At 46.6% G+C, this 25,873-nt stretch overlaps 1 protein-coding gene and 1 non-coding gene across 5 annotated transcripts in view; both read right to left on the bottom strand.

Annotated features, from left to right (window-relative positions):
- SMC6 (structural maintenance of chromosomes 6) overlaps positions 1-25,873 on the bottom strand; it is a 370,384-nt gene that overhangs the window by 42,478 nt on the left and 302,033 nt on the right. For all 4 annotated transcript variants that reach the window (XM_063915349.1, XM_063915346.1, XM_063915348.1 and 1 more), the window contains 7 exons: positions 24,512-24,592; positions 22,548-22,718; positions 15,470-15,607; positions 12,711-12,856; positions 11,460-11,585; positions 3,592-3,697; positions 1,462-1,614 (listed from right to left, as the gene is read on the bottom strand). In XM_063915349.1, coding sequence (XP_063771419.1) covers positions 1,462-1,614; positions 3,592-3,697; positions 11,460-11,585; positions 12,711-12,856; positions 15,470-15,607; positions 22,548-22,718; positions 24,512-24,592 — 921 coding nt within the window. The remainder of the gene's footprint in view (positions 1-1,461; positions 1,615-3,591; positions 3,698-11,459; positions 11,586-12,710; positions 12,857-15,469; positions 15,608-22,547; positions 22,719-24,511; positions 24,593-25,873) is intronic.
- LOC134913541 (U5 spliceosomal RNA) lies at positions 8,994-9,114 on the bottom strand. The gene has a single exon (XR_010177281.1). It is a non-coding gene; the product is annotated as a U5 spliceosomal RNA (small nuclear RNA).

The raw sequence follows: 25,873 nt of genomic DNA, 5'->3' as shown, positions 1-25,873 counted from the left end.
GCCCTGCTCTGAAAAGGACAATCTACAGGAGTTTCATAAATGAGGATTAGTGCTACACTATAGCCCGGCCACAATGCAGGAGTCATTTAGCAGTTGTATTTCATATTGGATTCTGTAAAATACACAGACAACCAATGTAGGAAGCAGGGGCGCTTTAAGAGAGGAGGAGGCACGTGTTCAGCCTCCTCAGTTTGGGCCCCCTCCTCTCTGCAGGCAGTGCTGAGAGTCTGAGCGCTAGAGGGCTCAGACTCTACTGCCCATGCGCAGAACTCCGTGAAAATAGGCGCCGAGCCATTTTCGCTGTGTTTTAACAGCGCTGCGGATGTTGGTGCTGGACTCCTGTGTATTTTAAAAATGGGTGCAGAGTGTGCGGTGGGGGCCCCCCCTCTGGACTCAGGGGCCCGTGTGCACCGCACACACTGCACACATTATAGAAACGCCAGTGGTAGGAAGTGACAGAGCGGAGCAGCAGAATGTGTGTGAGGAAACTGCATTCAGAATATGTTGCAGGGGTGAAAGTCTGGTTAGATGCAGGCCTGTAAGGAGGCTACTGCAATAGTCAGTCTGGTAGATCAGGAGTACATTAGAGTTTTGGCCTTGTGAGATACAGATGTAGCCAGCTCATCCAGCCTGCGGCACAGCCACATCGGATCGCGTTCCATGAAATGTATTCCTATTTATGTATTCCATTTATCACAAGATGGTCTCACTACTAGAGCAGTACTACCACATTACCCAGTTTATCCCACTGCCCTCAGTATGGAAAGGACAAAACATAACTGATCTAATAATACTCTGAGGTCTGTCCCATTTCCTGCATGCATGAGCTGGGGCACGCGTCACTTCTCCAATGGCTCTCACTGCTATGGAGTCACGACAGATGCTAGCAGGAGAGTAGGAGGACCTGTGGGAAGGTAAGTATGCAGCCATGGGAGGGAGGGTGGCAGAAAAGGAATCGGAGCAAGGCAGCACGGCGGTGGAACAAGCAGCGAGGGGGCGGTACAAGTGAGGACAGGACAGAGCAACGGACAGAGGGGACAGTGTGGGGGCGGAGTAGTAAGGGGGCTGGACAGGGCCAGACTGTGGTGACCTGGCATATGTTGGGTCCCTTTACTAGTCCTATAATACATGGCAGTGACTAAGTACAGATAAAAAGCATGAACAAGAACAAGCGATACCATTTACGAACTCACTGAATACATTTAAAATTGAAAACTTCACAGACTGAGCATTCTTCATCAGGCATGACCAATATAGTCCGATATGCCGCAGTTACAGAGCAATCAAATGGTTATCTTATCCACATACCGTACGATGACCAGAACGGACATCTGCAGTACGGCAAGTGAGGGGAACAGGATACACGGCAGATTCACTATTGATAATCCCAACACATATTCCCAGTAATGAAGCGTAACACAGAACTGGAAGGCATGTGAAAATGTCAGTGTGAAATATTACCATGAAGACGTCAAATTCATCCAGACACCTGAAGGGAGATTCCGCAATCGACCAAAGAGAAAGCACGAAACAGACAGTTGAGAAAGAGCGTTCCCCTCCAGAGAGCGATCTCATGTCAGACAGCGCGGCCTTGTTTCCTTCCCCAGGCTGGACCTGTAGTAGAGTACTGCAGCTTAACTGGCGCAATGGCTCACATTACAACAAAGACAAATGAGCTGAACCAACAGTTATGAGAACACAGTCTGGTCATTGGCTAGATATCAGTGACCTCACTCAATGTGCTGGCTTGTTCTGAGCCGCATTCTCCTAAACAGTGGTTGTGTTTGCAGAATGCTTCCCTTTAGTCTTATAAGCAACAGGTACATTATTACATGTAAACATAAAGAAAAAGCTTTATGTCCAATAAGTTATTGACCTCTCAATATTATTAACGATAACAATAATTATTTATATTGCGCTTTTCTCCAGTAGGACTCAAAGTCGCTTTACATACAGTACATCGAAGATAGTGCACTGTACAAGGATTTAGAATTAGAGCAAGTAAAAGAATTGCACAGAAATAATGAAAAACAATGAAACCTAGAAAGCAAAATAAGCATTCTGCAGGGGTGGTGCAGACATTGGGGGTAGTAACTTCCGCTTGTTATATATTCCACCCATAAAAGGTATCAGATGAGGCAGACAGACGTCTTGGGTGCACTATGGCCCTTATTCCGAGTCGATCGTTCGCTACCTATTTTTTTGCAGCGCTGCGATCAGATAGTCGCCGCCTATGGGGGGAGTGTATTTTCGCTTAGCAAGTGTGCGATCGCATGTGCAGCCGAGCTGGACAAAAAAGTTTTTTGCAGTTTCTGAGTAGGTCTGAACTTACTCAGCCCTTGTGATCTCTTCAGCCTATCCGGTCCCGGAATCGACGGTCGTCCTGCAAATGCCTGGACATGCCTACATTACCACTCCCAGAAAACAGTCAGTTGACACCCATAAATGCCCTCTTCCTGTCAATCTCCTTGCGATCGGTTGTGCGAATGGGTTTGTCGCTAAAAGCACTGCACAGCAACGATGCTGTTTGTACCCGTACGAAGCGCGTGCGCATTGTGGTGCATACGCATGCACGGTAGTAACCTGATCGCTGCGCTGCGAAAATCGGCAGCGTGCGATCAACTCGGAATGACCCCCCATGTAGGATTACCATGGGTGGAACAGGTATGCCTAGAGTAGATGACACACAAACGGTGGTTGCAGCTTACTAGGGCTAGGAGTAGGGTCACAACACAGCCGTCAACTCCATGTATTATTCATCCCACCCATGAGCATACCAGATGATGCAGCCACGTTAGGCGCGCTGCGAAGGTTACACTGTGGGAGATGAGGCTTATATGGGAAAGCCGACGTGTGTAGTAGTATGATATCGCCTGTATGAAAACAGCCACATGCAGTACATTCTGTGCACAGGATGATGAGGAGCAGCATCTGTATAATACGGGTGTAGTATGGCTGACCGGCGTCAGCTTACCGACGCCGGGATCCCGGCAGTATACAGACGCCGGGATCCGGGCGGGGAGGGGCGAGTGCAGCGGGCCACGCTGCGGGGGGACGGTCGCCACGGGTTCTATTCCCACTCTATGGGTGTCGTGGACACCCACGAGTGGAAATAGTCCCTGCTGGTCGGCATGCCGACCATCAGGATAGTGAGGGTCGGGATGCTGGAGGTCATGTGTCACATGAATACCACCCGTATAATACTGCTGGGTACAGGAATTACCATTATTATGCTGCACAGGGAAAGTAGTCCGGTCAGTAAACAATCTAGAGCAGGACTTGACCATTTTTCTAAAATCTAGGAGCCAGGATGATGGTGTAGGTGCCAGATTTTTGATTGATTAGAGGACCCTGCCTGCCTGCGCACGCGCCACCACAACGCCGTGTTGCCGCCCGCCGCGGTCAATCATTTTGCAGTCACATCCTTCGGGGATGCGGCCGCAATGTGAAAGACTGCGCAGGCGTGACGCAGCCGCTGCGTGTGCGCAGTTTACTGATGTACGGCAAAGTGCGATGCGGCCGACTCTGAATAGGGACTAGGTAGTCTGAATGTGCAGGCAAGGTAAAGGCAAACTCTTCTCATGGACTTACGGTTATTGAGAGCGTTTCATTCCTGTGATCAAATGAGATTTTCCCAGAATAAGCTCTTTGAGATAACAAGGAGTCAAAGTAGAACTTGCACCGTAAAGTAAGATACCTGAAGAGGGATATAGGAAAGAAAGATAAACTAGCTTCCAGCTGTCATGCCCTAAAGAGGCTGCCAGCCCAGCTACTTGTTCTTTCATTGGTGCACAGGTCAGGAAGGGGGTGGGGAGAGTGGGAGAGGTCACTTCACACACAAGATACCGTACATTGTAAGTATGGAGCCCCAATACAGTCCAGGGACTGTGTGATTGTGAAATGTAGAAGAACAGCGCCTGTATTAAGGAGGCAACTATAACCCCTCTGTCCCGTTAGTCTGGTTGAAGGATATCCTTGTGGGTGTATCTTCTTGACCACAGTGATAACACTCAAAAAGGCTCAATATGACCTGCTATGACCTCCTGGTACAGGGAGAGTTAATTCAGCGTAAAGTTAAGCAATACCCCCTTTATTTGCAGAGGGACTAAGGGGGTAATTCAGATGTGATCGCAGCAGCAAATTTGTTAGCAGCTGGGAAAAACCATGTGCACTGCAGGTGGGGCAGATATAACATGTGCAGAGAGAGTTACATTTGGGTGGGTTATTTTGTTTCTGTGCAGGGTAAATACTAGAGATGAGCGGGTTCGGTTTTACTCGGTTCTCAAAACGGCATCTAATTGGCTCACGGATGTCACGTGTTTTGGATAGCCAATAAGATTCGGTTTTGAGAACCGAGTAAAACCGAGTAAAACCGAATCCGCTCATCTCTAGTAAATACTGGCTGTTTTATTTTTACACTGCAAATTTAGATTTCAGGTTGAACACACCACACCCAAATCTAACTCTCTCTGCACATGTTGCATCTCCCGCCCCCCCCCCCCCCCCCCCCCTGCAGTGCACATGGCTTTGCCCAACTGCTAACAAATTTGCTGCTGCGATCAACTCAGAATTAGGCCCTAAGTACAAAGGGCCTTGAGAGGAGTCCAAGGTTAAGTAACGACGTGCATTTCTCTTTGTGGAGACTATCAGCTACGTCAATTAAATGAATATTGGACCATGACGAAATGTAATGTCATCCTGAGTTCTGTATTGTGGATATGGATGCTGTGGTTTGAAAATGCCCTTACAGTGAGATTATTATTTGTGCTACTCGCCCACATTAATACAGATCAATTCATTTACAGGGTACACCCGCACGGAATACAAAACAGCCTCAGAGAGAGGTGACAGACAGATAATGCAGACATTTCTATCCCGGTCACAGAGCGCAGATTAAATATGCAGACATAGAAGCAGATAGGAAGAATGTTCTCTGTTTTTTAAAAAAGATTTTTCACCATCAAGACTCATAAGTAATAAACTAATATCCGTCTGGATGTGGTGATGTGTGTGAGCTGCTGCCCCCTTGTGGGATGAACAAGGCATAAAAAGTAAAAATAGGATTTTGGTACTTACCAGGTAAATCCTTTTCTTTGAATCCATAGGGGGCACTGGAGTACTCTTGGGATATGGACGGGCGTAGCCGAACAAAGGCACTGAATATTTAAATTTAGGACTCTCCCCCCCCTCCATATCCCCGAGTACCTCAGTGTACTCTCTCAGTGTTTTTTACTGAGCGAACAGGAACTATATAGAGAGGTTGACAATGGAGAATACCTATAACATAACGGACAACCACAATGTTGACCCATAACCTTACTGTCAACTAAACAGTTGACACCATAACCATAACATAACGGACAACAACAATGTTGACCCATAACCTTACTGTCAACTAAACAGTTGACACCATAACCGATAGAACTTTATAATTTGAACCAATCGGTGAAAATGTGTTACCATAAGCTCCTCTGAGCTTAATATCAATCAAGTAAAACTTGTTACCCTAAGCTCCCTTGAGCTTAAAACAACCCAGGTAAAACTGCTCTGGGTGGGCGTCCAGTGCCCCCTATGGATTCAAAGAAAAGGATTTACCTGGTAAGTACCAAAATCCTATTTTCTTTATCATCCACTAGGGGTCACTGGAGTACTCTTGGGACGTACCAAAGCTTCCCTCGTGGGCGGGAGAGCTGTTTGATACTTGTAACAGTAGGCAGGCCAAAGCTAGATGCTGATGGCGCCACCATTCATAACGTGTAAACGTGCACGGCTATGTAGCCGCGTCGTAGACGCTCCACGACCCGCTGGGTCTGACATTCCCACAGAACCTGTGGGATGAGCTATTACTGACGTAGGCGATTGTAACTTAGCCTTAAAGTAAGCCTGACTTGTAGTCATTATTATTATCCCACTGGATAATGTCTGCTGAGAAACTGGCTAACCCCAGTTGGCAGAATCATAGAGAACAAACAACGTATTGATATCACGTACTGTAGACATTCGGGACATATATAAACGCGTAATGCGTGTACCACATTCAGAATTCTAGAATGTGCTGTCCACACAGGAACCACTATTGGTATATTGATGTGAAGAATACGAAAGCGGAATTCGTCCGAAGATCTGCTTTGTCATGAGAAAACTCAAATACGGTGGCTTGGAATACAAGGCACCCAAATATGAAAACAAAACCCTTGCCGAAGCCAAGGCTAGAATAAAAATGTTTTCCAAAGTGAGAAACTTAATCCCCATTTGTTGTAAGGGTTCAAAATATGAAAACTGTAAGAAATCTGAACCCAACCTCAAGCCATCTGGCGCTGTAGGTGAGATAAATAGAATCTGAACTTTGGTGACACCTTGTATAACGGTGTGTACAGACACAATAAAGACAAACGTCTTTGAAGATAAGTTTACTACACAGATACCTGCACCCTCCGTGCAAGTAAACGCAGTTTTCCATACCACCCCGTTTAACAGAATACGGATAACTTGAAGGATGATGTCGGAAACTTCCGAGGTTTACGACTTATGTAAGCACACGAAATTTTGTAATAATGAGCTGCCTTAAGCGGTCTACTAGCTCGTAACCTGGTTAGTATAACCGACACTGTAATGCTCTATTTCTTAAGAGGGCGGTTTGAACCCTCACCCCATCAACCGCAGCTGCGGTACATAGGTAATAGGTACATAGGTAACTATGGGTAAAAAAACGTTCCCTGATGTACCAGGTTGGACGTATTATGAGCGGCCCAAGATCGTGTGCAAGTATTCCTTGGAAATTCGAGAAGCAACTTCTCCGACACACATGAGATACCATCAGTATGACTGTGACGAACTGTCTTATGATCCGTTTTGACAACGGAGAGAGAGAGAGAGCAGCGGAAAATGGTGGAGCCAGATACACGATGCATGAATGTGAGAGACTCCACCGCCACTGCCCTTGTGATCTGTTGTTTTGTACACATACTGAGCTTTTGTAATTGTGGCGAGATACCATCATGTATACCTGAGGGTAACCCCCTTCTGTGGACTCACATATGAAACACCTCTGGATTTAATGTCCAGTTTTCAGGATCCAAATTCTGACGGGTGAGATCATCTGTCTAACAGATGTCCACTCACGGAATAATCTCTTGACATTTTCACATAATGGTGTTCTGAGCCATTGAGGATTGGAGTTACCTGCCGCATTGCCATGCGGCTTTTTTGTTCTCTGTATGCAACTGCCGTTGCGTTGTCTGACTGCCCGTGGTCAGACTGAAAGCGAAGCATGTAGTGCATTGTAAAATTCACGTAGTTCCAGGACATTTATCGACAGCAATCTATCGTGTTTTAGAACCTCTGTCGCTGATTTTTTGTAAACTACAACTCCTGAACCTCTGCGACTCTCGTCCAGACACCCTCGCCCCTCTGTGGGAACCGCGAGTGAAGGGCGGCGAACTAAATCGCTTTAAAACGCATTATTATCTTAACTAGGTGAATACACCAATGTACCGTTAGTGTGCGTGAATTGCACTAATTACTAGATGTACATTTGTTCTTGCTGGTGTAGTAGGTAAATGCTTTGAATTACCGTATTTATAATCTTACCTAGGAATTGTGAACGTGATCTGCCACCGCAGTATACATTAGTAGCGCAAGTTAGAGGAACTTTGTTGATACAGAGTTCTTATGAGCAGATCATCTAAGATAGAGAAACTCTGTTGCGAAAGAGTTCTTATGTGAGATGAACTATCATCTTCCAACATCACTTTGGTAAATACCAGAGTATAAGAAACGGTAGACCTGAAATGGTTAATGGCTGTGGCGATTTGCAAACGCTAAAACCTGTGATGAACAAACCGGAATGGGTATATCTGCATTGTGCAGATCAAGTGCAAGTATGCAATTTTGTGGCTCCAATCTGCCAATACTAACCGCAGCAAATCTATTTTCAAACTGCAGTAAGTGACTTGCTGATTGAAACTGCGACGTAGCTGTATGGTTTTGTTACCCCAAACAGAGGGGAATAAGCAACCCTGACTCTGTTGTTGTACTACTGCCTGTATTATAAAGACAGCTGAAAACCCAGCAGAGACCAAATGACTACCTGCCAAACCGTTCGACTGAGGCAGTCATGTCATTTAATTTGTAACTAGCTGAGACCTCCATGAGTTGAAGTCTGGAAACCCCGCAAAAGTAACATGTAAAGACGCGCTTCCACAATTGGAAAAGAGATCATCAAACTACTGGCTTGCTGACCGTAGCGTCCTGTCGTTACAAGGCGTGAGTGTTTTGTACCACCGCCTTGAAAAACTGAAGTCTAAAGGGATTAAACGCCGGCACAAGTATTCCGTTTTGATACTGGATGCGGTAATGGCTGAATATCAAATTTAGGACCAACAAGCTCTGGCCTTGTCGTGCTGAACTAGCGACGATGAAAAGTGAGAATCGAAGTACCATCGTTAGAAGAGGCTTTACAGATATACTCTGCAGCTTCTTTTAACAGTAATGTCATTGTTTCCATACATAGTCTAGTGACCCAAATGTTTCTTGGGTCTTTATAATGTTTGACACAGACGCATTTACCAATGGCGGATGGCGTCATCTTGGAAACGATTAAATAGTGGTCAAAGTCTACTAAGTGTAACAATGGAGACATTGACTCACTGTAATTTATCAATGTATGTTGGCAACAACCCTGCACTATCTGAGTGCTGGTCTAATGTACCCTTCTCACTCGTAGTTATCGGTGTGAGATTTGACATAGAATCGTGCATTAAATTATAAGACCAGTTAAATAAACACTATGGTACCCAAAGGGAAATTGGCCCTTTGGAAAGACTGTCTTTTGTTAGAGCTGGCGGAATAACTTCCGAGACTCCGATGTTTATTTGAATTGCCATTAAAATAGGACTTGAAAATTATTTTTAGTCTGCGCTAGCCTTACTCGCTATGCAGACAGACACCACAATAGGCAACGGACAGCCATTGCACGCCTTATGACGTTATCATGTCATATATATATTTTATTGCTGAACAGCATATTAATATTAAACTCATGGTTGTTTCTCTCTACGGAAATCTTTAGTAAAAACCGAAAGATTTATTGGCTGTGAAGAGAAACCAGAGTAATCTTTATGTGAAAAGCAGTTCACATGGCATATGAAACCCGAACCAAATTCCTACTAACACCCCTGCGCCTCTGGTGGCTTAGAGATGTAGGGCAGGAATGTTCTAGAATTATGTAAAAATACAGTTTACATGGCTAACTTATGCTGACCAAAAATTCCCCCTAACACCCCTGCGCCTCTGGTGGCTTAGAGATGTAGGGCAGGAATGTTCCAGAATTACAAACTGGAAAACAACAGGAAGCATGGTTAAAATGGCCCCTTTGCCATGCTGACCGTGATAATCACAGAACAAATTACAAATGTTCCCGTGTTAATCTAGCCTATTATACAGTATAATCACAGGCCGGGTACAACACATGCTCTATGAATAAATATATATATATATTCCAGACATTAATATATTTATACAGCATCAATATAGGCTCAATAGCCTTTTTACAATGTTAATAACAGCCATTAATATATAGGCTCAAAAGCCTATTATACTGCTACATCACAGACAGTAATATAGATTTAATAGCCCATTACTATCAGGCCATCCTTATAAATATCTTATACATATATTTAACCTGGCAACTTCCACCGGGTCTCTTCCCCCCACCGTCTCTGTACTGAGACAGAGAGCTGCGGCGGCCGACAGCCTTTGTCATCACCTGCACTGAGGTCTGCTGTGGCCGTTGTGAGGGCGCCTGAGTGGGGAGAGCAGCGGCGTGCCTGGAGCGCTTTCCACCGCTGGGAAACACGGACGCCGGACGGAGCGGCTGATAAATATGGTTTTCCCCCTGCTCTGCTGTGTCTGAGTGGGGAGAGCAGCCACGTGCTGTGCGGCCGGACGAAGCTGCGGCCGAACGGAGCGCTCACCGTCTTTGTCAGACCTTGTGCGGAGCGGCTGATAAATATGGTTTTCCCCCTGCTCTGCTGTGTCTGAGTGGGGAGAGCAGCCGCGTGCTGTGCGGCCGGGCGAAGCAGCGGCCGAACGGAGCGCTTACCTTGTGCGTAGCGGCTGGGCATAGCGCGTCTGAGCTCCCCCTGCTGTGCTGCCGGACGGAGCTCAGTATGAGCGCGAGGCATGTTAACCCCTACATAGCGGGGCGGCAGCTATGTTAACCCCTACATAGCGGGTTCCCCAGCCTACCTTCCTTGCGACGCTGTAACTCCTGGCTGTGACGGGGCTTCTTGTGTGTAAGCTCCGTCCAGTTTCAGTGAAGTGAGTCATGGCTGTGACGGGGCTTCTTCTGTGTAAGCTCCGTCCAGTCTTCATTGATGTGACTCATGGTTGTTTCAGTGTCATTCTGTAGTCCTGGCTGCAACGGAGCTTCTTTGTGTAAGCTCCGTTCAGCTTTGTAGTCCTGGCTGTGACGGGGCTTCTATGTGTAAGCTCCGTCCAGCTCCAGTCAGCGTCCCAGTGATCTATGGCTGCGACGGGCTTCTTTTGTGCAAGCCCGTCCAGCTCTCTAGTCCTGGCTGCTCTTTTAGAAGCAGTGAGCTGTCTGTGGCTGTGAGGGTGCTCTTTGTGAGGACCGACACGCCATGCTGTCTGTGGCTGTGAGGGTGCTCTTTGTGAGGACCGACACGCCATGCGCTGCCCCTGCAGCGGCACTATCCCGGACCCATGTTTTTCCAGAAACTGGGAAGGGATGTGCTATGTGTAAAAATAAAAATTAAAAATAAAAATCCAAGTGTGGGTATACCACAAGCCGATGTTCGTGCTGTGAGCACCGAAAAAACACTGAGAGAGTACACTGAGGTACTCGGGGATATGGAGGGGGGGGAGAGTCCTAAATTTAAATATTCAGTGCCTTTGTTCGGCTACGCCCGTCCATATCCCAAGAGTACTCCAGTGACCCCTAGTGGATGATAAAGAAATATAATGTACATTGTTGATTGTGGACAAGGTGAACTACTCTTGTCGTCTGTAAGTCATCCATCAATTCAATAGTAACTAGTGATATCACTGAGGAACTTGGCTCTTACATGCTCAGATATATATATCTGCACATCCCACAACATCTGCGGGACAGTTGTTCAGCTTACAAACAGACCATCCACACTGCCTGCGTAATGGGCAACACGTAGAGTTCTGCCAGTGCATTAGAATAAAACACCTTCACATGCTATTGTTTTCTTATTTTTAAGTATTTATTTTTACCACCTTTACTTTTGGGTCATCCCAGTAATAGGATGACTCTTCACCCCTATCCAAAACGTCAAAAGGGTACACACACACACACACACATACATATATATTCCTTGTTTTGTTCATACTGTTTCTGTACTTTATCTATATGGTGGTCCGCAGCTTTTTTACAAAGAATAAAGAAAATACAAATAACTATTAAGACCTACCTCCGAAACTGTTGGTAAGTCTTGTACCGCTGCGTCATTATATCATCTAACATTTTTACAAACATCTTCAGATTCTTCACTTTACTTTCCATATCGTGGTAGTTCTCTTTTGCAGCATGGTACTCTCTGTAATACAGAACACCACAAACCGATGCTGGGATTAAATCCAGAAAGACGAGGAGCATATGGTATGGAGAAGGCTGATCTACCGAGCGTAAAAAAGCGAACTCAGCAGAATCTATCCAGTCATTATGTGATGCAGGTATTGCTGGCCATCCGCACAGTAGTCAGCAAGCCGCACATATCTAAGCTGGCACTTCAGCTATGTAATCACCATTACACTTCGTAGAGTAAGCCGTGTCACACTAATTGAAAGGGACACGGGTACAAGGGTCTAATTATCCTGGAAGCTGAGAGATGCTGTTATTTGTTCACAGGAAGGCAGCGTTCAAGCATTGACAGATCCCAAGAGAAGCGACGAACGAGGAAGACATCTAAGTTATCATTAGAGAAGTCAGGAGAATCATAAAATAGTGCAGTCACTGCAACACATATCAGGTGCGTCTTCAGGGAGGTTCAGGGGAGCTGGAGGAGGGGATCAGCAATAGTAAAGACAGAATAGATAGCAATATAAAGAACATTAGATTTAAAACTTAATTTTACAACAATAAAGACCTTTCACTAGGCGACAGGCATCAGGTCCCACATGGAAGAGTAGTAATGCTGCCTCTTGTATGTGTCTTTTTCTTAAGTCAAGAACCAGGTTTTGTGTTCAGTCGCTCGTCTGAAGGATTTTACTAATCAAAGCAAGTGGGCGCTGCTAAACCTCAACAACGCGACAGTGTAAGGTTTGGAGAGTATGTGCCCCCTTGGCTAGGCATAACTCCAATAGCCAGAATAAGTGAATCTCTCTCCGGCCCTGTACACTTGGGAAAATGTAAGACGTCCAAGGGTTTGGTCTGATTCTTGAACTCACATGAAAAATTACGGAAGCCCTTACTGATATACGATGCTAAAAGCAATACAATATATTATAGTCAGTATGAAAAGGCTTGCAGTAAGTCTCTTATATAAGATGTGCTGACATAAGCAGCCAACAGGTATGAAACGGGTAAAGTCTCCCATTCAGTGGTCACTGATAATGTCTCACATGCTATATGGTTGGCTGGAAGTGGGCTCAGATGCTATTCTTACCCCTATGCCCATCAGCACAAGGAGAAAGGAGCCAGGCGCATTTAAATGTGAACCTACTTCATTATTTCCTCTCGGTTTCCGTGGAGATCCTCTTCTGAGTTGATCTTTTGCCGCAGCCGGTTAATTTCGGTATCAAGACTTTTAGCAGTCCGGGTAACTTCAATCCGCTCGGGAGAAATCTGCTTTGCCTGAGAGATTTTTCCCTGTACCAATATAAAGAGGGAAACCATTAAAACACCCAGAAATACTGTATATCCTCTTCTTATTTCCTGGCAGTTTACAGCAGACTCTGTCAGTCTAACTCTTTACTGGTGTGGATCACTGGGCAAACCAGAATTAGTCAATAGGTCAACCCCATGTGGTCGGCATGCAAAAGGTCGACAGGGAAAAAGGTAGACCGTACAAAAGGTTGACAGGATCAAAAGGTCGACATGGAAATGGTCAAAACAAAATAGATTGACACAAGATTTATTTTGAGGTTGTTTTGGGTGTAATTTTCTATGTTAAAACACGTGACCCTAATTACTGTACCGCTACACTTCGGGCAAATGTGCTTGTATTAAACGTAAACTTTGACCGAATCCATATTTAGGTTAATTAAAGACATAGGGGTATATTCAATAAAAGTCGGATCCATTCCGACATGCAGATCCCCCAGCCGGCCGCCGATATCTGCTCCCCCCCCCGCAGCACCGCTTGTCTCCTTACCTCAATCCGACTTGTTTTCAAGTCGGATTGAGTTTCTCGGAAAGGGGGCCAAAACCTGTCTGATTTGGCCCCATTTCCGACAGAAGCACGCGGATCGGCGGTCCACGTGTTTTCCGACAAGTCGGGAATTCCCAACTTGTCGGAAAAAATCAGTCCCTATTGAATAGGTTGGAACCCCTTCCAACCTATTTCTGTCGGAAGCTGCCGTCTTTCCGACAAGACGGCAGCTTCCGACAGTTACTGAATACAGCCCCAAGAGGGAAATACAATTACCTGTGATCCTGTTTTTGCTATAAAAAAAATGCGGTAAATACCCAATCTACTACCGGAAATTTTTCCGGGGTAATTCAACTACCCCATTTTATTTTTTACTTCCGTTTTCGCAAGAAAACAGAGATCTGGGAACTTATCCCAGATAGTGCCGGCTATCAGGAGTAATTGAATTACACACCCCCAAGTCAATTAGCAGCGGTAATTTACAGCGGCTAATTGAATTCACCCTAAAGCTGTATATTTAGTATATATTTCACAGTGCACTACTGGACATAAAGCTGGCCACTACTGTATATAAGGTTGGCTAAGTTGGGGGAAATTCAGCCGTTTATTTCTAAGGCCAAGTAGCCAAGTTCTGTGGTTCTCAACCACAACATTCAAGTTTTCCCAACAGGTCATGTTTTCAGGATTTTCTGTCTGTGGATAATTACCAAACCTGCACTCACTTGTGTATGATTAAAGAAATCCACAAAACATGGCCTGTTGTAGGTACTTGGGGACTGGAGTTGAGAAACAATGACCTACAGTAGATCACTTCTGGTAGTGCTTCCCTAAACACAGCAGGGATATCCCTAAAACCTGGACTGTTGGGGTGCCTCGAGGATCGGGTTTGGGAATCACTGCACTAGGGCCTGTTAATGTGGTCAGAAGATGACTCCAGACACAGGTTAATAACTCATCTACTGACCGCATTTACCAACATGCCCAACTGTGATAATTTATGTTGAAAACTGCAAGTGTTCTATGATCAGGCTACATAGGCAGAGGCACAGGACTGAATGCCTTATATTGCAGTGTGTATTACCAGCAATACTTTGGCTGTCAATTTCTTTCTGCCTACATCTTGCACGCCCAAAAATCAAATCCCAGTTCCTTCCCTGCCCACCCCAACTGTTCACTCTCTGTTGCACCTTCCTTTCTGAACAATGTGGAAGGAAAAAAGGTAATACTCATCAGTAATACACATTGCAAAAACTGAATAATGCTTAGAGGCTGTAAATATAAAATAAATCGTATCATAGGAGAATTCAATTTTTGATTCCCAGGTACAGGTTTAATTTGGTTTCCGTTCGATCTGCTGGGTCGATACAAGTAGGTACCACAGTTGTATCTGTGGCCAAAGAAAGTCAACAATCTGCCTGCAAGACAGAAATAACCAAGGGGCGACATCGGCTGAGATGCAGGACATGCAGAATGGGCCGTGGCAATGGGCACAGCCAGGTCTTTGCTTTGTAGCACACTGTAATTATTTATTCTTCATATCATGTGTGCTGCCATAGAAAGGTTAGGGGGTTGGATTAGGATTTAGGGATAACGCATGTTAGGGTTATTGTGGTGAGGGTTTTAGAGGGTTTGGGTTATTAGTGTTAGGGTAGTGTTAGGGTATTATGGTTATTAGAGATATGGTAATTAGGAAGAGACGTGGTAGTGTTAGAGTTATTAAGAGTAGGATTAGGGTATTACGGTTAGGGTTATTAGGGTTAGGTTTAAGGTTAATTTAGGGAGATTAGGGTTGGTTTTTTTTGGGGACTGAGTACACGAATACTGCGGTTATTGCACCTCCATTGCCACGAGAGACACTTGTAAGCAACATCATTTACTATTACCAAAGTAAACCGACAAATTCTGCTACTGCATAATGTATATGGTCCCAGAGGTAGCCAGTAAATGATTTCTGATACCTGCGTGGCCAAGCACTGACCAGGAAGGAAGCAGTTAAATAGGAGTACGATATTAAGATGCCAGATACAGCACAATGGGATATGATCGCATTACATAGGGAGAACACAACACCCCGCTCAATTCAGGAAGGACTAAAAAAACAAAAGCATTACCTCTAGGTCTGTTTCTTTGGTAGCTAATTCCTCCTTCTGTTTCTGGATCACATCTAAATGCTGCTTCAGCTTTTCCTCATAGTGCTTTTTATGGCGTTTACAATTTTCCACTTCTTGGTCCACTTTTTGGAGATCTTCCTGAAACAGGAGACCAACAGGTTGCGTCATGGTCCAAGGCTGGTCAGTAGTTAATGTACACTATTGTACCATTTACATAACATTGGTAAATCAGTGCTGCTGTGGTGCTACAAATCCCAGCTTCCATTGCAGTTACACAACAGCTGGAGGAGCGACAAACCAGCCTTGGCTCAAAGATTGTGTTATTGTGTTACCATTGTGTTACTGTATGTGCAACCCTTGCTTGCCTGTCCCAAAAACACTCTAAAAATTTTTTAGTACTCGCTGTAAAATCAATTCCTCTGAGACCATCTGGAGAACACTGCAGACTGTGGGATTAGATGGAAGGCTGAGGAGTAGGCAACTAAATTGTGTGTGTGTGTGTGTGTGTGTGTGTGTGTGTGTCTTTTCACCTAATGGATAGCAAACCAATTAATTTATATTTATAAACCTTTTTTTAACTATTAAACAGACCCAAGAGCAGTGAATTGGTCTTGTTTCTAAACGGTAGTTGAAAACCTTAGACAAATACTGAGACATTAATGAACATACTAAATTTCTAATGACTTAAGGAAAAAAATTATATCTATATACAAATATCTATCTATCTATATAGATATATATATAGATAATAAGATTTTAAACCTACCGGTAAATCTTTTTCTCCTAGTCCGTAGAGGATGCTGGGGACTCCGTAAGGACCATGGGAATAGACGGGCTCCGCAGGAGACATGGGCACTAAAAAGAACTTTAGGTATGGGTGTGCACTGGCTCCTCCCTCTATGCCCCTCCTCCAGACCTCAGTTAGAGAAACTGTGCCCAGAGGAGACGGACAGTACGAGGAAAGGATTTTTGTTAATCTAAGGGCAAGATTCATACCAGCCCACACCATATAACATGGAATATACGAACCAGTTAACAGTATGAAACAAAACAACATCAGCCCGAGACTGATCAAAACTGTAATATAACCCTTATGTAAGCAAACTACATACAAGTCTTGCAGAATTTAGTCCGCACTGGGACGGGCGCCCAGCATCCTCTACGGACTAAGAGAAAAAGATTTACCGGTAGGTTTAAAATCTTATTTTCTCTTACGTCCTAGAGGATGCTGGGGACTCCGTAAGGACCATGGGGATTATACCAAAGCTCCAACACGGGCGGGAGAGTGCGGATGACTCTGCAGCACCGAATGAGCAAACATGAGGTCCTCCTCGGCCAGGGTATCAAACTTGTAGAATTTTGCAAACGTGTTTGAACCCGACCAAGTCGCTGCCCGGCAAAGCTGCAACGCCGAGACGCCTCTGGCAGCCGCCCAAGAAGAGCCCGCCTTCCTAGTGGAATGGGCTTTTACCGAATTCGGTAACGGCAATCCAGCGGTAGAATAGGCCTGCTGAATCGTGTTACAGATCCAGCGAGCAATAGTCTGTTTAGACGCAGGAGTGCCAACCTTGTTGGCTGCATATAGGATAAATAGGGCCTCTGTTTTCCTAACCCGAGCTGTTCTGGCCACATACATTTTCAATGCCCTGACCACATCCAGGGACTCGGAATCCTCCACAATAGGTTGGTTCATATGAAAAGAAGAAACCACCTTAGGCAAAAATTGAGGACGAGTCCGCAACTCCGCTCTATCCACATGGAAAATCAGGTAAGGGCTTTTGTGAGACAAAGCCGCCCACTCCGACACTCGCCGTGCCGACGCCAAGGCCAATAGCATGACCACTTTCCAAGTGAGATACTTTAATTCAACTGTCTGAAGAGGCTCAAACCAATGAGACTTAAGGAACCGTAACACCACGTTAAGGTCCCATGGTGCCACCGGGGGCACAAAAGGAGGCTGGATATGCAGCACCCCTTTCACGAAAGTCTGGACTTCTGGAAGAGAAGCCAATTCCTTTTGAAAGAAAATGGATAGGGCCGAAATCTGAACCTTAATGGAGCCTAACTTTAGGCCCAAATTCACTCCAGTTTGCAGGAAGTGGAGAAAACAGCCCAGATGGAATTCTTCCGGAGGAGCAGTCCTGGCTTCGCACCAAGATACATACTTCCTCCAGATACGGCGATAATGTTTCGATGTCACCTCCTTCCTAGCCTTTATCAGAGTAGGAATGACCTCCTCCGGAATGCCCTTCTCCGCTAGGATCCTGCGTTCAACCGCCATGCCGTCAAACGCAGTAGCGGTAAGTCCTGGAATAGACAGGGCCTTGTTGTAACAGGTCTTCCCTGAGAGGAAGAGGCCACGGATCTTCGGTGAGCATCTGCTGCAGATCCGGATACCAGGCCCTTCGAGGCCAATCTGGAACAATGAGAATTGTCCGAATTCCTCTTCGCCTTATGATTCTCAGTATCTTTGAGATGAGAGGAAGAGGGGGGGAACACATAGACCGACTGAAACACCCACGGTGTCACCAGTGCGTCCACTGCAAACGCCTGAGGGTCCCTTTTTCCATGACGCAATATCTAGGAAGTTTTTTGTTGATGCGTGAAGCCATCATGTCTATTTGAGGCAGTCCCCACTGACTTACAATCTCTGCGAAGACTTCTTGATGAAGTCCCCACTCTCCTGGATGCAGATCGTGTCTGCTTAGGAAGTCTGCTTCCCAGTTGTCCACTCCTGGAATGAAGACTGCTGTCAGAACGCTTACATGACTCTCCGCCCATCGAAGAATCCTTGAGACTTCTGCCATTGCCACTCTGCTCCTCGTACCGCCTTGGCGGTTTTCATGAGCCACTGCTGTGATGTTGTCTGACTGAATTAGAACCGGTAGACCTTGAAGTAAGGTCTCCGCCTGACGAAGGCCGTTATATATGGCCCTTAATTCCAGAACGTTGATTTTTTCGACAAGCTTCCTGGCTTGACCACAGACCCTGGAAGCTACTTCCCTGTGTGACTGCTCCCCATCCTCGGAGGCGCGCGTCCGTGGTCATCAGAACCCAGTCCTGGATGCCGAACCTGCGACCCTCTAGAAGGTGAGAACTCTGCAGCCACCACAGGAGAGACACCCTGGCCCTGGGGGACAGGTGGATCATTTGATGAATCTGTAGATGTGACCCCGACCACTTGTCCAGAAGGTCCCACTGAAAAGTCCTGGCATGGAACCTGCCGAATGGAATGGCCTCGTAAGACGCCACCATTTTTCCCAGCACTTGAGTGCAGTGATGTACCGACACCCTGTCCGGCCTCAACAGGTCCCTGACCAAGCTCTGATGTTCCTGGGCCTTTTCCATAGGGACAAAGACCCTCCTTTGTTCCGTGTCCAGAATCATGCCTAAGAAAGGCAATCGGGTCGTTGGAACTAACTGTGACTTTGGTAGATTTAGAATCCAACCGTGTTGTTGTAACACCCTCAGGGAGAGTGATACGCTGTCTAGCAATCGTTCTCTCGATCTCGCTTTTATCAGATCGTCCAAGTACGGGATAATTGTGACACCCTGCTTGCGCAGGAGCACCATCATCTCTGCCATTAATTTGGTAAAAATCCTCGGGGCCGTGGAAAGCCCAAACGGCAACGTCTGAAATTGGTAATGACAATCCTGCATCACAAATCTCAGGAACGCCAGGTTGATAAATGGGGACATGAAAGTATGCATCCTTTATGTCTAGGGACACCAAATAATCTCCCTCTTCCAGACTTGCGATGACCGCCCTGAGCGATTCCATCTTGAACTTGAACCTCTTTAAGTATAGGTTTAAGGATTTTAAATTCAGAATTGGTCTGACCGAACCGTCCGGGACCACAAACAGGGTTGAGTAATAGCCCATCCCCTGCTGCTGTAGGGGAACTTTGACCACCACTTGTTGAAGGCACAACTTTTGAATTGCTGCCAAACTACCTCCCTCTCTGGGGAAGAAGTCGGCAGTGCCGATTTGAAAAAAACGGCGAGGAGGCACCTCTTCGAATTCCAGCTTGTACCCCTGGGAAACAATGTCTATTGCCCAGGGGTCCACCTGAGAATGAACCCAGACCTGGCTGAAAAGACGAAGACGTGCCCCCACAGGAGCGGACTCCACCCGCGGAGCCCCAGCGTCATGCAGTGGATTTAGTAGAAGTCGGGGAGGACTTTTGTTCCTGGGAACTGGCTGTAGCTGGCAGCTTTTTCCCCTTGCCCTTACCTCTGGCAAGAAAGAAAGATCCCCGAGCTCTCTTGGATATATGCGGCCGAAAGGACTGCATCTGATAATGTGGCGCTTTCTTAGGCTGTGAGGAAACATAAGGTAAAAAGTTTATTTACCAGCAGTAGCTGTGGAGACCAGGTCAGCGAGACCTTCCCCAAACAACTCCTCACCCTTGTAAGGTAAAACCTCCATATGCCGTTTCGAGTCGGCATCACCCGTCCACTGTCGGGTCCACAGTGCTCTCCTGGCAGAAATCGCCATAGCGTTCACTCTGGACCCCAGTATGCCCACATCCCTCTGAGCCTCTCTCATATAAAGGACCGCATCCTTAATATGGCCCAGGGTCAATAAAATTGTTTCCTTATCCATTGTATCCATATCAGCAGATAAGGTATCGGTCCACGCTATTACAGCGCTACAAACCCAAGCCGACGCTATTGCCGGTCTGAGTAATGTACCGGTATGTGTGTAACTTGACTTCAAGGTAGTTTCCTGCTTGCGGTCAGCAGTAGCCCTGAGGGCAGCGGTATCCTGAGCCGGCAGCGCCACCTTTTTGGAAAGGCGCGTCAACGCCTTGTCCACCCGTGGGGAGGATTCCCACCGTATCCTGTCCTTGATCGGGAAATGATACGCCATAAGAATCCTTTTGGGAATCTGCAGTTTCTTGTCTGGAGTTTCCCAAGCACTTTCAAATAACTCATTTAATTTAAAGGAAGGTGGAAAAGTAACCTCAGGCTTCTTTTCTTTAAACATGTGGATTTTAGGATTAGGCACCGCGGGGTCATCTATAATATGCAGCACATCCTTTATAGCAATAATCATATAATGAATACTCTTTGCCAACTTTGGCTGCAACCTCGCATCATCATAATCGACACTAGAGTCAGAATCTGTGTCGGTATCTGTGTCCACTATCTGAGAAAGTGGGCGCTTTTGAGACCCCGAAGCCCCTGTGACATAGGGAAAGGCAGGGTCTGACCCACCGTACCGTCCCTGGACTCTGGTTTGTCCAAACGTTTGTGCAATAAATTCACATTTGCATTTAAAATATTCCACATATCCATCCAGTCATGTGTCGGCGTTGCCGACGGCGACACCACACTCATGCGCTCCACCTCATCCCTAGGAGAGCCTTCCGCTTCAGACATGCCGACATGCACGTACTGACACACCACACACTCAGGGAAAGCTCTATCTGGAGACCGTTTCCCCACAAGGCCCTTTGGAGAGACAGAGAGAGAGTATGCCAGCACACACCCAGCGCCAATAACCCTGGAAAAACAAAAATTTACCCAGATATAGCGCTTTTTATATATATGTACTGCACCAAATTATGTGGCCCCCCCCCCCTTCTTTAAAACCCTCTGTCACCGGTGATCAGCAAGGGAGAGTCCGGGGAGTCAGCTTCTCAGCGTGTGCTGTGGAGAAACAGGCGCTGGTGAGTGCTGAGGAAGAAGCCCCGCCCCCTCAGTTGCGGGCTTCGGTCCCGCTTTTTTTAAAACAAACTGGCAGGGATACTCTGAACTACCACTATATAGTGTAAATCTAATCATAACCAGTCCTAGAGGTATACATTGCTGCCCAGGGCGCCGCCGCCCCCCCACGCCCTGCACCCCACAGTGTGCGCTGTGTGTGTGTTCTGTGTGGGAGCTGCGCGTTACCTCATTGAAGATCTGAAGTCTTCTATCTTCTTATACTCACCCGGCTTCTATCTTCCGGCTCTGCGAGGAGGACGGCGGCGCGGCTTCGGGACGAACCGCTAGGGGAGACCTGCGTTCTGACTCCCTCTGGAGCTAATGGTGTCCAGTAGCCTAAGAAGCAGAGCCTATCATTTAAGTAGGTCTGCTTCTCTCTCCTCAGTCCCATGGTGCAGGGAGCCTGTTGCCAGCAGGTCTCCCTGAAAATAATAAACCTAACAAAATACTTTCTTTCAGGAAGCTCAGGAGAGCTCCCTGTAGTGCACCCAGTTCTCCTCTGGGCACAGTATTAAACTGAGGTCTGGAGGAGGGGCATAGAGGGAGGAGCCAGTGCACACCCATACCTAAAGTTCTTTTTAGTGCCCATGTCTCCTGTGGAGCCCGTCTATTCCCATGGTCCTTACGGAGTCCCCAGCATCCTCTAGGACGTAAGAGAAAGATATATATATATACACACACACACACACACACACACATATACAACACAAAACTTCCTTTCTGCGCTAATTAAACTCAGAGTACTAGGGTAGGGATCTTTTGCAATAATTTGAACCGGCTGCCTTATTCCACTAGGTCGCTTGTCATTAGGGACCAAAACAATAGATATACAGCAACAGTGAAATTGGCATCTTGGAGCTGTTATAACACCCCTAATTATACAATAGAGTGACACAATGTCCAAATACAATCTTATTTTTTTTTAAAAAAGCAATCAGTAGGTTCCAATATACAAATTTATTAAAATTTATAAAAAACCATCTGAAACTGTAATGGTATAAATGTTCATAAATCGTTTCATCCACCACTAGCATCCAGTGGTGGTCCACATAAGAGCAAGTGTATAGATATTTCTTTCACAAACTCCTCCTTCTAACCCAACGCGTTTCGTCTCTCACGGAGACTTCATCAGGGGTATATCTCATTTGGGTAGCTAACATCAAAAATCAGTAGATACGATTGCTCTGGGACACTTACAGCGGTTACAACTGAATCACCCAAAACATATATATATATATATATATATATATACATATACATACACACACACACACAGAGAGAGAGAGAGAGAGAGAGAGAGAGAGAGATTCCTCATTTTGAAGCTGTGCTTATAGACTGCAATGCACAGAGAGATGCGACAACAGACCTTTACTGGCTCAGCAACATCAGACACCGAGCTGATTCTCATTTTTATCTCCTCGTATTGCTGCTCAGAGATCATAAGCAGGGATTTAAACTCGTCATAGTTTGTCTTTGCCTTCTCCATCTCATTTTTAACATGCTCCATCCTTTTCTTGTTATCTTGAACTTCACCTTCCTTTTACACGAAGGAAAAAAAATATTACAAATTAAAAGTAATAAGCAAAGTATAAAATCTCAATGTCTCTAATACCCTTTTTCATCGGACATGAAAATCCCAGGTTTTTACAAGTGAACGAACATTAAAACAGGATTTTTTCAGTGTAAAAGGAAACGACTCAGGTCCCTGACCCTGCTCTTTACCCGGATCAGGGCTGAGACCCAGGAATTTGCCGCTCGGATAGACCCAGCAATATCCTGGGTCTGTAGTGGATACAGGGCATGACTGACTACAGAAAACATTAACAAATAGGTAGTCTTGGGACACTGCATGGTAGATAATACAAATAAAGGAACACATGAATAAATGTCCATAATTGCTTGAGAAATGCTTATTTTAGGATGACCTTAAGAGATAAATGGGAGGAAGAGGGGGAGAGAAAATTGGAAGAATTGTGGGAGAAAGATAGAGGGAAGAGCCAGGGCGGCTGAGAGAGACTCCCAATGCAATGCCAGAAACTGGAGAGGCTCCCAGTGCTGGAGCTGAGGCGGCCGAGAAAGGCTCCTAGTGCTGGAGCTGCGGTGGCCAAGAGAGGCTCCCAGTGACGGAGCTGCGGCGGCCGAAAGAGGCTCCCAGTGCCGGAGCTGCGGCGGCCAAGAGGCGCTCCCAGTGCCAGAGCTGCAGCGGCCGAGAGAGGCTCCCAGTGCCAGAGCTGCAGCGGCCGAGAGAGGCTCCCAGTGCCAGAGCTGCAGCGGCCGAGAGAGGCTCCCAGTGCCAGAGCTGCAGCGGCCGAGAGAGGCTCCCAGTGCCAGAGCTGCAGCGGCCGAGAGAGGCTCCCAGTGCCAGAGCTGCAGCGGCCGAGAGAGGCTCCCAGTGCCAGAGCTGCAGCGGCCGAGAGAGGCTCCCAGTGCCAGAGCTGCAGCGGCCGAGAGAGGCTCCCAGTGCCAGAGCTGCAGCGGCCGAGAGAGGCTCCCAGTGCCAGAGCTGCAGCGGCCGAGAGAGGCTCCCAGTGCCAGAGCTGCAGCGGCCGAGAGAGGCTCCCAGTGCCAGAGCTGCAGCGGCCGAGAGAGGCTCCCAGTGCCAGAGCTGCAGCGGCCGAGAGAGGCTCCCAGTGCCAGAGCTGCAGCGGCCGAGAGAGGCTCCCAGTGCCAGAGCTGCGGCGGCTGAAAGAGGCTCCCAGTTCCGGAACTGCGGCGGCCGAGAGAGGCTCCTAGTTACGTAGCTGCGGTGGCCGAGTGTGGCTCCCAGTGCCGGAGCTGCTGCGGCAAAGAGAGGCTCCCAGTGTCTGAGCTGCTACGGCAAAGAGGCTCCCAGTGTCGGAGCTGCTACGGCAAAGAGAGGCTCCCAGTGTCGGAGCTGCTAAGGCAAAGAGAGGCTCCCAGTGTCGGAGCTGCTACAGCAAAGAGAGGCTCCCAGTGTCGGAGCTGCTACGGCAAAGAGAGGCTCCCAGTGTCGGAGCTGCTACTGCCAAGAGAGGCTCCCAGTGTCGGAGCTGCTACTGCCAAGAGAGGCTCCCAGTGTCGGAGCTGCTACTGCCAAGAGAGGTTCCCAGTGTCACTGCTGCTGCGGCCAAGAGTGGTTCCCAGTGTCGGAGCTGCTGCGGCCAAGAGAGGATCCTAGTGTCGCTGCTGCTGCGGCAAAGAGAGGCTCCCAGTGTCGGAGCCAGGCCGGCTGAGAGGGGCTCCCAAAGCCGGTGCCAGGGTAGCCTTGAAACAAATCACAGTTGGCATGCATTTTATGCTTTTACCAGAGTAAATGAAAGAAAAAACTCCATGACAGCAATGGGTGAAATATAATGAAGAGCATCTTACCAATGTGGAAATGTCAATAGAAGGCTGCTCCTCCACATTCTCCAGATCTGTTATCCGAGCACTTACTTCCCTGAGCCTCATCTACAAGTATAAAAGAAAATTTATAACAATGGGAAATTCAGGCTGCGTTCTATAAATATCATGCAGTATAAAGTGTCAGGGTTACATCATATCCTTTTATGTCACTAGGTATCTAAAAGTAGTATATATTCCCCTCATATTACAGCCAGCAATCTCTACATCCTTCTCTGTCTTTTTCATCTTCCAATATACAGTATCTGCTGGTTTGTAAATGAATTGAAAAAAAGACTAGCGCTACAATTTTAATGGCACTGTAATTATCTGTGACTACCGTAGATGTTCTATACATTTTCCAGAATAACAGAGGGCAATGTTACATTGTGCTTCCTTAACCATGTCTGCAGAGGTCACAGAGAGACGGAGAAGACTAACCAGTCTCAGACAATAGAAAATCACTGTAGTGAAGAACAATTTCAATTAACAGAGAGAATTCACTTTGCAGCAAATGAGGAGCCAGATGGGATCGTCACTCAGGGATGAAAGGTCTCCGACACACTGAGAAATTCAAAGTTGTTCCTATTATTCACTATGATGTTAGAGAAGTGACCAGAGCCTTTAATATAGCTGTCCCTACTCGCCACACATGGCGGTGCACCCACCGTCTCGCTGACCGAGCGGACGATTCAGGTTCCTACACACACTCGGACGCTCAATGTGTTGGTCAGGACACCCAGGTGGACAGGCATTTAAGTTTGCACGCCCGGCTTTGACGTCAGTCTTTGCAACAAGTCTAAAGCATACTCATACTCACCGCCAGATGTGCTGATACTGTATAACAGAAGATATCAGCCGTTGGCTGTGCTGCACAGCAGACGCGTTATGTGTGTGAACGTCATCATACACCGACATATAGGGTATACACACCCGACGATGGGCTAGCGATATACCACCTAGTGTGTGTCCAGCATAAGATGGCAAGATGGGGGGTCAGTATGCCTGGTACCCCCATGGGGATTACAGGAACAGGAAAACAACTCTGCAGACCTGACCTTCAAAAGCTCATTATTAGCATCTGTGGGATACGGTAAGCTCCTCCTCTGAAAAAGGTAATAAATGGATTTTCCTGTGACTATCCACATTGCTGTAGTATATAAAGGTGTGTCATCATACATTGTTGCTGCAACTGTGGCAAACAACCACTCTCCAATCTTTCCTTCATTTAGCATTACTGCCTCACAATACTGCGGCCATGGGTTCTGTGCCTACTACGGCCCTGTGTGGAGTTTGTATATTCTCCCCATGCTTGTGTGGGTTTCCTCCAGGTACTCCGGTTTCCACCCA

Source organism: Pseudophryne corroboree, chromosome 4 (assembly GCF_028390025.1).
Source record: "Pseudophryne corroboree isolate aPseCor3 chromosome 4, aPseCor3.hap2, whole genome shotgun sequence".
Lineage (NCBI taxonomy): Eukaryota > Metazoa > Chordata > Amphibia > Anura > Myobatrachidae > Pseudophryne > Pseudophryne corroboree.
The sequence above is the reverse complement of the archived record's forward strand: the minus strand, read 5'-3'. Positions and strand labels throughout refer to the sequence as shown.